This window comes from Trachypithecus francoisi, unplaced genomic scaffold, assembly GCF_009764315.1.
Source record: "Trachypithecus francoisi isolate TF-2019V2 unplaced genomic scaffold, Tfra_2.0 Lachesis_group10, whole genome shotgun sequence".
Lineage (NCBI taxonomy): Eukaryota > Metazoa > Chordata > Mammalia > Primates > Cercopithecidae > Trachypithecus > Trachypithecus francoisi.
In genome coordinates, this window is record NW_022681455.1 from 130,747,105 (window position 1) to 130,758,344 (window position 11,240).

The window sequence follows — 11,240 nt, forward strand, 5'->3', positions numbered from 1 at the left end:
GGCTGTTCCCGGAAACTCGCGCGCGGTGGGCTGTTCCCGGAAACTCGCGCGCGGTGGGCTGTTCCCGGAAACTCGCGCGCGGTGGGCTGTTCCCGGAAACTCGCGCGCGGTAGGCTGTTCTCGTCTTTGTAAATTTTCCACGTTGAGAACATTGACTGCTGAGCTTCGAAGAGGATGCCTGTGGCACGTGGGACCCTCACTCCCCACAGCCTCCTCACTCCCATGCAGTCTATTCCTCAGGCCCTCCCACGCCCTCTGTGTCTTCTTCGCGGAAAGCCCCCCAGGTGGATGTTTTAAGTTATCTTTATGCTGAGTTAGAAGAAGTCCCCTGTGTTGCCTGCTGGGGGTAGGGCCCATTGGTGGCGTCAGAGCGTCTGCAGACTGACATGTTTTGTCTTTGACTTAAGGCTCCACGCTGTTTCTTCATCCCCTGTAGGCTCATCGGAACTTGTCCCAGCTCCCAAATTTTGCCTTCTCCGTTCCACTGGCGTATTTCCTGCTGAGCCAGCAGACAGACCTCCCTGAGCACGAGCGGAGCTCTGCCAGGGAGAAGGCCTCTCTCTTGATACAGCAGGCGCTCACCATGTTCCCTGGAGGTGGGTGCCGCGTCTCACCTGGGGTAGGGGTGTGTCACCTGGGGTAGGGGTGTGTCCAGCCATGGGGGCTGCTTTTCCTGGTAGGGGAGGCCAGGTCCCAGTCCTTCCCCACACCTACAGAAATATGCATTCTCTGGTAGGGCCTGCAAACCTGCCCTACCAAACCTGAAAGATGATCGGCTCATCTCAGAACCCGCTGCATGCCACACCAGGCACGAGGCGGTGGCAGGCATCCCGACCACCGCGGGGCTTATGTTCTAGAGCGCAGAGACAGAACTGGCTGGGTGGTGCTGGGCATTGGATTGTACCAGTGCTGGGGAGGAGAACAAAGCAGAGGAAGGTCTCAGCAGTGCCCAGGCATGGCCGAGAGAGTTGTGTTCAGTACCATGCTGGGATGCAGAACGGAGGTCTGTGCTGTCCACACAGACTCAGCCTGCACAGCCCCTGAACCCTGACTGCATCTGGGTAGCCTCAATCCACACACATGTGGACGGGCACAGTGAGGCTGCCACCTGGGCAGACCTTGGGGGCTGACCCTGCCTGACAGCATGTGAGAAATCCCTCTTTAAGACGGGGCTCCTCTGAGGGGCTGTGAGGGGTGAGGGTTTTTTGCATGCAGCTGGTACACACACACTGCGTGACCACTCATCATCTATTAGAACGTCTTGGAAGCATCAACCCGTGCCTGGTTCTGTGGGTTTCTAGGGCTCTGTCTGGGCCCCAGGGAGGCCCACAGCATTGAGTTGGGCAGCTTCTAGCACAAGCAGAAGTGTGCCCACCAGAGGGGCCTGGCCAGGCCTCAGTCTGCTCACTGACCCCAAAAGCTTCATCTCCTGTGTCTAAGAAGCACCTTTGTCCTCCTGTGGGGCCTGCATGCAGCTGGCCATGTGCTGTGGTCCACCAGTGCAGCCCTGTCTGGGAGCGGGGCTGGGAGGCCCTGTCCTACACGGCAGAGCTGTGCCGCTGTCTCACGCGCTGTAGTGTCAGCTCCTCCCTCGAAGGCAGGCGGGCTCCCAAGAAGCCACTGCCACTTATCTCAGACCACTGGAGATCACTGCAGGCATGGGGGAGGAACAGGCTCTGCCCTGGGGGCCCATTCCCCCACATGGCGGCCTCCGACCTCACCACAGCCCTGCAGTGCTGGCCCTTCCACTGGGCACAGGTGGCCTCTGCTCCCACCAGCCTGCCGTGGGGTCCAGTCTTTGAGATTAAAACATCCAACCCTGACCAAGTGCAGTGGCTCACGCTTGTAATCCCAGCACTTTGGGAGGTCGAGGTGGGCGGATCACCTGAGGTCAGGAGTTCAAGATCAGCCTGGTCAAAATGGTGAAATCCTGTCTCTACTAAAAATACAAAAATTAGCCAGGCGTGGTGGCAGGCGCCTGTAAATCGCGGCACTTTGGGAAGCCGAGGTGGGCCGATCACCTGAAGTCAGGAGTTCGAGACCAGCCTGGTCAAAATGGTGAAACTCAGTCTCTACTAAAAATACAAAAATTAACTGGGCGCGGTGGCGGGCGCCTGTAATCCCAGCTACTCGGGAGGCTGAGACAGGAGAATCACTTGAGCCTGGGAGGTGGAGGTTGTAGTGAGCTGAGATCGCACCACTGCACTCCAGCCTGGGCGACAGAGTGAGACCCTGTCTCAGAAAGAAAGAAAAACAACCCCACGTGTGTGGAGAGTGGTGGGTGAATCTTCCCTTGGATGCAGATGGGGACGCTGGGAGGCTCCTTGGGGCTGGTGTGAAGGAGACCCCAGCTTCAGACCCTGGGCACGCCAGCAGCAACAGCTCCGAATGCCACCCAGAAGCAAGCCGCTGGCCCTGCAGACTCTTCCACCTTAGAACAGCTGTGTCTGTGACAAGGACCTCACTGTGTCTGTTACCACTTCGGGGGCTGGGAGTGGCCGGGTTTGTACTGAGGGCCCCCACAGAGCCTCCGCTTCCCCTGCAGTCCTCCTGCCTCTGCTCGAGTCCTGCAGCGTGCGGCCCGACATCACGGTTTCCAGTCACAGCTTCTTTGGACCTAATGCCGAAATAAGGTGAAGAGTGGCTGGCGGGGCTCATCTGTGGGTGCCTGTGGGTTCGGAGCCTGGGAGCTGTTTTCACTCATCCCGGGAGGCCGTGGGGGACCTGCTCCCGGCAGCAGGAGGGGCTGTGGTGGTGGCCCCGGGGACTATCATTTGACGTGGGAGGGCTCAGGAGCCCCCTTCTCTGTGGGAAAGCCCAGGTGGGATAGGTGAGCAGCCTCCAGCTTAAAACCGAGGCTGGTAAAGAGGTGCCGGGCGCGGTGACACATGCCTGTAATCAGCTTTTTGGGAGGCCGAGGTGGGAGGTTGGCTTGTGCCTAGGAGGGCAAAGCTGCAGTGAGCTGTTTGTGCTCCTGCACTCCAGCCTGGGTGACAGCGAGACCCTGTCTCAAAAACAAACAAATGAAGAGGGAACAAACGAGAAAACGCACGCCGCGGGATCATCCCCTGGCCCTTGGGAGCCGGTGCGGACCTCCAGGGCTCGCCCTGTGTGCGCACAGATTGACCCACCCTGGTTGCATTTTCACATTTCTGTGAAGTCGGTCGTGCTTCCTAAAGAACACAAACAGCACCCAGCAGGCTCGTGGCACATACCTGTGTGCCCTAGCCCCACGCCCTCAGGCCAGCAGCCCAGGGGCCCCCTTCTACTCCAGGCCACAGGGCACTCCCTGGACCACCCCTCTACCCAATCCTGGGACTCTTCTGGCCTCGAGGCAGGCCCTGGCCTAAAGAGGGTTCTGCTCATGGCCCTTGCTCTCCCACAGCCAGCCCCCTGCCCTGAGCCAGCTGGTGAGCCTGTACCTCGGGAGGTCACACTTTCTCTGGAAAGAGCCTGCCACCATGAGCTGGCTGGAGGAGAACGTCCGTGCGGTTCTGCAGACTGTGGATGCCGGGGACCCTGTCGTGGAAGCCTGTGAGAACCGGTGAGCTAGGGGTTTGCACAAGGCCTGCCACACCCCCTCCTCAGGGACCCTCATCCCAGACACGGGGGCCTCGGATCGGGAGGCGAGAGGGGCTGTGCGCAGCTTGGCCTCCGCTGCTGTGGGGCCTGTGTGGAGCCTACGAGATGGAACACAGCCCTTGGCCTGTCCCAGAGGCTTCCTGGGAGGCAGCTGTGGTCATCAGCACAGAGTCCCGAGCTGCTGTTCCCGGGTGCCTGGGGCTGGAGTGGCGGCTTCTGGTCGTGCAGTGTTTCCACGTGAGCTGAGGTGATGACGAGTCTGTCACACCAGCATCTTGGGGGTAAACTGGCGGAGAGGAGAGAGTCTCCTGTGTGTGAACATTTTGGAGGCTCGTGCCCTGATGCATCTGCATCTGACAGGCAGCCCCTTACCTGTTCTTGTCTCGTTCGCCTGTGGCCCCGTGCTCGTTTGAGCGTCAGCACCGTGGCTCTGCGCGCGGTGTGGCCAGGCTCGGTGAGGACCGCGTGGGAGTGGCACCCATTTGCATCTCCACAGTGAAGTCTGTGTGCTGCAGACGTGAGGCTGTGCTGGGGGGGGCCCAAGAGGTGCTGGTGCCCCCAGCCCCGGCAGTCATGGGTCCTGTCCACGTGTCTGCTTCCTCACTGGACTGGACATTCCTCGCGGACGGAGCGTTTTGTTCCCTGTACTGCTGTCCGAGAGCGACCTCCAGCGGGGCCCAGTGTCTGCCTGTAGCCACAGCAGGGGCACGCCGAGGTGTCCTTTCATGTAGTTGAACTCAGTGAATTCCCACCAGAAGCCACTGGCCACGGCTCTCATCGTTCTTGTTCTTTGGATGAAGAAGCTGAGTCACAGGCCCTGCGGCTGGGATTGGCCCCTAGAGGTTCCCTAACCACAGGCCAGGACCAGCTGTGCTGCCTCTGCTTGAGAGTAAAATGGTAAAATGTGCAGTTTTCGGAGCCACCAGCGATGCAGTGAGATGCCCAGTGCTGGGTGGGGGTGGGGACCCTGGTGCTGTGCTTGTTACCATTTCATTTGCCACGCTTTATCTACTGTGTCTTGTTTCTTCCCGGCCTTAGGCGGAAGGTGCTCTACCAGCGTGCACCCAGGAATATCCACCGTCATGTGATCCTCTCTGAGATCAAGGAAGCCGTTGCTGCCCTGCCCCCGGTAAGGGAGAAAGGCTGAAATGGGAGCTTTGTGTAAGCCGGTCACATGAACGTCCCTTCTGCTCCGGGCGGTCCACGTGCAGACGTGTGTGGTGCAGGCTCCCTCAGCAGCCCAGCTCTGCCACGGCAGGGGGGTACGGGCTAGCGTAGAGGGCTCCTCCTTTCCTGGCAGCCAGGGTTCGGGTGCTTGTTGTTTTGAGAGAGAAATCCTTTGGGGCTCAGAGCACGAGCTGAGTAGTCACCTTGGTGAGCTGCTCCGTCCATGGTCTTCTGAGTGCTTGGTGCAGCTGCTGGGGTATAGTCCTGCTCTGACACCTCCCGTGTTGGAGGTGCTGCTTCTATCTCAAAACCTAAGGATTTTATACTGTTGTTAAGGGGTGAGATAGAACGAGTGAGAAAACCAGCAAGTTGGAGGGTCGCAGGACCACGGAGCGTCCATTGGGGACAGCTTAGTGCCTCCTGGTTTAACTTCGGCTGCTCTGCAGGCCCTTATGACCGGCATGGCTGGCTTTGTCCGGGGCTATGAGCTTCTGACTCTCTTAGTTGAGTGGTAGCACGTGGCACTGTGCGTGGGGGCTGAGGGGCGAGGCAGCGAGTGCACCAGGAGCTCTGTGCAACCCGCGGGCGGCTCAGGGTCCCTGTAGCCTGCATTTGCTGAAGTGAGAGCTTCTGACACGTGGTGAAGATCTTGGCAGGCGTGAGCAGCACGTGACCCCCTTGCTTCCCCACCACATACTCCGGTGTGCAGGGCAGACGCCTTGCAGGTTCACCTCGACTCCCGTGAGTGTCCTGGTGGCAGAAGGACTGTCCCACCCTCACCCAAAGCTAGTTGGTACAAAAAGCACAGCCGTTTCTGTCAGACTGTGTGGCTATCTCTCAGCAGATGCATCCAGTCCACGCTGGAGTCGACTGAAGGACTCTGCTGGGAGAGGCAGAGGCCCCCCGGCAGTGTGCGTAGCATCTTCGTTTTGTGTCCCTTTCTGAAGGACGTGACCACGCAGTCTGTGATGGGGTTTGACCCTCTGCCTCCTTCGGACACAATCTACTCCTACGTCAGGCCAGAGAGGTACCTCCCTCCTCCCAGTTCGCACCTTCCACCTCCCTCCTCCCACCTCCCTCCTCCTTCCTCCCACCTCCCCTCCCACCTCCCACCTCCCAGCGTCCACCTTCCAGCTCCCAACTCCCACCTCCCACCTCCCTCCTCCCACCTCCCTCCTCCTACCTCCCAGCTCCCACCTCACTGCTCCCAGCTCCCAGCTTCCAGCTCTCTTCTGCAGCTCTGAGGTCAGGGCTTCAGGGCTCACAGGGACTGGCTGCCTCCTTCGGACCCAGATGCTAGGAGATGGGCGCAGGGTTCAGTGGGTCTTTCCCCTCACAGGAAGGGAGAGGAACAGTGTTATTTGGGAGTCACAGCTCTGCATTTGCAGGCTGTGTTCCTTCCCGTCTCCATCGAACGCACGGGTGCTTGCGTGTCAGCCTCTGTGAGGTGCGAGTGACACAGTGGAAGGAAGCAGGTGTGCAGTGATGTGGGGAAAACACATTAACTTTAGAATCTAGACATAAACATAAAACCAAAACTGCACCAGCCTGGCCAACATGGCGAAACCCTGTCTCGACTGAAAATACAAATATTAGGGCCGGGCGCGGTGGCTCACGCCTGTAATCTCAGCACTTTGGGAGGCCGAGGCGGGTGGATTACCTGAGGTCGGGAGTTCAAGACCAGCCTGACCAACATGGAGAAACTCCGTCTCTACTAAAAATGCAAAAACTAGCAAGGCGCATGCCTGTAATCCCAGCTACTCGAGAGGCTGAGGCAGGAGAATCGCTTGAACCCAGGAGGCGGAGGTTGCAGTGAGCTGAGATTGCAACATTGCACTCCAGCCTGGGCAAAAAGAGCGAAACTCCGTCTCAAAACAAAAACAAAAACAAAAACAAATATTAGCCGTCCGGGTGCGGTGACTCACACCTGTAATCCTGTAATTCCAGCAGTTTGGGAGGCCAGGGTGGGCGAATCACAAAGTCAAGAGATCGAGACTATCCTGGCCAATGTGAAAACCCATCTCTACTAAAATACAAAAAAAGTAGCCGGGCTTGGTGGCAGGTTCCTGTAGTCTCAGCTACTGGGGAGGCTGAGGCAGGAGAATTGTTTGGACCTGGGAGGCGGAGCTTGCAGTGAGCCGAGATCATGCCCCCGCACTCCAGCCTGGAGACAGTGACTCCATCTCAAAAAAACAAAACTCCAGTAAGGTCTTTGGAGGAAGGAGGGGTGGGTGTGCTGAGACGCAGAGGAGGGAGGGGTGGGTGTGCCGAGACGCAGAGGATGACCGTGCCCTCACCAGGCTCAGGGGACATGTTCCACAGCAGAGTCACTATGCCAGTGTCACTAAGGCCCTGTGCCAGGAGCAGAGCACACAGCACGTTGAGAGAACAAAAGCGGGCCCCATGACCAGGCCGGGAGAGCAGGGCTTCGGGGCAAGAGGGCCAGGGAGCGGGTCCAAGCCAACTCCCAGGCCGCCGGTATGTCTGGCTTTCAGAATCTGGGTCATTGAAAGGCTTTTTACCTTTCCTTCTGGGCTTGAAACTACTTGCCTTACCTAGGCCCCATCACCCACACAGTGGTCTTCGTGAATTATTCCTGCCGGTAGGGTGTGGTAGCATTGAGGAATTACAATTCTTTGCTGCCTCCCTCCCCGTGGACCCCCGGCTTTCACCCTCCCTAGAGCTCGTTAGGCCTGGGCTGCTCAGCGTCTTGTAGAGCCCTTTGCACCAGGAGAGTCTCCACTTAACACCGGCCCTGGACACTTTTGCCTTTGCATAAGGAGTGTGTGCTCGCAAAGCTTCGGTGCTGAAGGAGACATTGAAACTACAGCTTTTCTGAAAAGCAAGGCACCTGTGCGGTGGCCGATGGTGCCTGTGGGAGCCTCGCTGTGGACCCCATGCCTGCCTTAGCCGCGTTGGTCTCCCTCATCCTATTCCCGCTGGCCCCAGCTCCACCCTCAGCGGATAAGGGAGCCTCACTGTCCACCCAGGGCCCTGATCTCCGCTTTGTCGGACTCCAGGGCCTGTGCTCAGCTGCTGCTGCTCTGCCCCTGGTGGGACCCCTCCGTATCCCTGCGAGGAGGCAGCTGGCAGGCAGCCCCGTGAGCTGGGTTGGGTCCCACAAGTCTCAGTTCAGTGTCATTTTCGACGTTTCTTGACTTTCTCTTTCAGGCTGAGTCCCGTCAGCCACGGAAACGCGATCGCACTCTTCTTTAGGTCACTGTTGCCAAACTACACCGTGGAGGTAGGTTGAGCTCGTCCCAGCCCTGCCTCCCAGTGGGCTTGGGCATATCCATGCCAGTGCGAATGTCTGGAGCCCTCCTTGAACCAGGACTGTGCCAGTTGGCACAGGGAGCAGGGAAGGACCAAGGCTGCATTGTGCCAGCGGGTGCCCATTCTGCCAGGGGAATTGGGACCTGCCCAGATGGTAGCACATGCAGGGTCCGTGAGTCAGCCCGGCTTGACCCCACTCTCTGGTCTGGCTTGGCTAGACGCGACGTTTGGTTTTCAGAGCTTCCTCTCCTCACAGAGACCTGGGAAGGGTTCAGGGCCCGGTGCTAGGCTCCACAACGCCTTCCTGCTTGGGCCCTGGGCCCCTAGTCCCAGCACAGACAGCCCCCTGTTCAGACATGTCCCATTGCTGCAGGGGGAGAGGCCCGAGGAAGGAGTGGCTGGGGGTCTGAACCGTAACCAGGGCCTGAACAGGCTGATGCTGGCTGTGCGTGACATGATGGCCAACTTCCACCTCAACGACCTAGAGGCACCGCATGAGGACGACGTGGACGGGGAGGGGGAGTGGGACTGAGCGTCTGCAGAGGTGCCTGAAAGCCGTAATGATGTTGCTGATTTCTGTGCTGGTCGGAATCGGTCAGTTCCCTGAAGTAGAGATGCTGACTGTATCGCTGACCTGGTCCGCTGTTTCTCCTATAAATGTAAACGGGTCACGCTCTGCTGTCCGCACGTTCTTTCCTAGGCACTGAGCGCCGTCCTGTACCCTCGGATTCGAATCACACTCAGTCCAGTCTCCTCCCAGTGGCCTGTGGGTGAGGTGGGGCCCAGACCACGTGCTTCCTGTGCTCCCAGAATCTGGGTACAGGTGGAGGAGGAGTCCCACAGGGTCTTCAGTGCTGGTCCCTGCTGAATGCTGAGGCCCTGGGTGCACGTCCTCCTTGAACTTGCTCTGGAATTTGTTGACAGAGCTGCCTTCCTTGTTGGGAGAGGGTTTCGTGGCGGGGCTGGAGCAGAGAGGCATCTGTGTGGCAGCTGGCCTTCAGTCTTCTTCCTCCAAGCAGGTGGGGCAGCTATGTTGGGGTCCTGTGGCTGGAGGCCACCATCTGTTGAATCTGACAAAATAGTTTTCTTTTTTCTTTTTTTTTTTTTGAGATGGAGTCTCACTCTGTCACCAGGCTGGAGTGCAGTGGAGCAATCTCAGCTCACTGCAAGCTCCACCTCCTGGGTTCCCGCCATTCTCCTGCCTCAGCCTCCCAAGTAGCCGGGAGTACAGGCACCGCCACCATGCCCCGCTAATTTTTGTATTTTTAGTAGAGACGGGGTTTCACCATGTTGGCCAGGGTGGTCTCAATCTCTTGACCTTGTGATCCACCCACCTCGGCCTCTCAAAGTGCTGGGATTACAGCCGTGAGCCACTGTGCCTGGCCAAAATAATTTTATTAGAGAACTTGAGGGCCGTGCCCAGAATTGAAGGTGAAGTCCCAGAAGCATGTTTTGCAAAGAAAAGTGCCCAGGGCAGCTCTGAGGGTCCATGTGGCAAAGATCAGGGGACAGTCCGTCTGGGGCAAATGGACCACTCAGACCAAGACCCCAGTCTGGTGGGGGCTTAGCTGGAGCCGGTCCTGGCACAGGTGACTAATGGCGCACAGAACTGGGGCATCCCATAGTCTTACGGTGCTGCAGCTGCAGGAGGGGCGGAGGCTGCAGCCAGACAGAATCAGAAGCCAGTGTGGTTCTGGAAGGATCGAGAATACCGAGGTATTACTGCTGCAACAGGGGTCCTGTCCCCTGGCACCCTTCACCACCCCCATCTTTTACCCTTAGGGGGCAGCAGACACGAGGGGCTGCCCAAGGCTCTAGGGCGGCCAGTGGGGCAGGAAACAGGTTCCAGCCCCAGCTGGACCCACCTCCCAGAAAGCCCTACCACTGTATAATCATCTAACTTGGGGCTTGCTGAGGCCTGTGAGTTCATCCTTTTGGCAGTTCCTGGTGTCTCCTGACCCTGCTCAGCATTTCCTGGGCCGGAGCTTAGGGTGCAGGACCCTCCCCAGGACGACAAGGGACCACTGTCCATGACAAGCGTCGGCCTGAGGGCTGAGCCGCGTGTGCTCATCTCAGATGCGGGCCTGAGGGTGCAGCTCTGGCCCTGTGCTGGCCGTTTCTAGGAGTGGTGCACTGAGGTCCCAGCTGCGACAGCCCCTGGCTCTGCAGGAAGAGATCATGGGCGTGGGGAGTTGATGCTGTGGCCTCGTTCCTCTCTATAGTAAGTGAATGATGTTTGCGGTCAGCAGGAGCCTGTGGGGAGCACAGACTGGTCTTCCTGGTGTCCCACCTACCCTTTTTTCCATGCCAACATAACTAGATTTGTTGGGGGATCTGCAGTCAGCTCCAGGGAAGATGGTCGGGACAACCCCAGTCTGCCCTAGGTCCCCACCCTCCACAGCCAGGGTGGCCTGTGGTGAGCTGCTGCCATCGAGATGCGGGCTGTGCTAGAGTCTTCAGAGTCTTTTCTCTGAAAATGACAGGCATGCAAGGAGAGCTGGGTCCCCTGCCTCTTCCATTCCAGATGCCTTGAGTCCCCCCAAGTGGGGATGTGACGTTTGGAGCTGCAGCAGGCCCCCTACGGTTGGGAGTCAAAGAACAGCTGGTGTTCCAGGGACGGTGCAGCAGAGGCTGAGCCCAGGCCTGCTGTCCTGAGAGATGGCTGGATCACTGATGCCTAGGCAGTGGTGCTGGGGTTTCTGTCACAACCTGCAGCTGAGCCTAATTCCAGTGACCGTGAGATCTGAAAGACTGAAGACGTAGCCTCTGCCATGCGTGTGGGGAGGAATGCTGGATCCTGCTTCCTCCCTTGGCCCTGTTCAGCCCAGCGAGAGGCTGAGGCACAAGTGATTCCCCAGCTGGGCCCTTTTCCACTGAGCCAGAACCCCCCAGAGTCTTCAACACAGGTACCACGGGTAGGCCCACGAGAAACCCTGCTTGCCGCCTCCCACACCCCCACCCCAAGGTCAAAGGAAACGGCCCCTGAACCAAGGGCTGAGACTGGCTGTGGGTCCGGCTGTCCTGGGGAGCTGTACTGGAGCCCACCACGGTGGGACCATTGGTCCGGCAGTGACCTCTGCCTCCATGTCTGCGGCCGCAGCTGGACAGGCCACTCCCTGGACCACAGAGATGCTTTCCCCCGCAGCCCTTGGGCACACTTTGAGCAGGTGTGTCTGCGCCCGTGTGTGTGCCTGTGTGTGTGTGCCTGTGTGTGCGTG

At 58.8% G+C, this 11,240-nt stretch overlaps 1 protein-coding gene across 6 annotated transcripts in view; it reads left to right on the forward strand.

Moving 5' to 3' along the window:
• Window positions 1-8,698, forward strand: part of TCF25 (transcription factor 25) — a 32,446-nt gene extending 23,748 nt beyond the window's left edge. For 2 of the 6 annotated variants that reach the window (XM_033219443.1, XM_033219444.1), the window contains 7 exons: window positions 437-596; window positions 2,546-2,633; window positions 3,386-3,544; window positions 4,621-4,711; window positions 5,697-5,776; window positions 7,921-7,993; window positions 8,396-8,698. In XM_033219443.1, coding sequence (XP_033075334.1) covers window positions 437-596; window positions 2,546-2,633; window positions 3,386-3,544; window positions 4,621-4,711; window positions 5,697-5,776; window positions 7,921-7,993; window positions 8,396-8,554 — 810 coding nt within the window. In that variant the 3' untranslated portion in view covers window positions 8,555-8,698. The other 4 variants (XR_004439112.1, XR_004439113.1, XR_004439111.1 and 1 more) reach the window with 4 other exon arrangements.
• The last annotated feature ends 2,542 nt before the right edge of the window (window positions 8,699-11,240 follow it).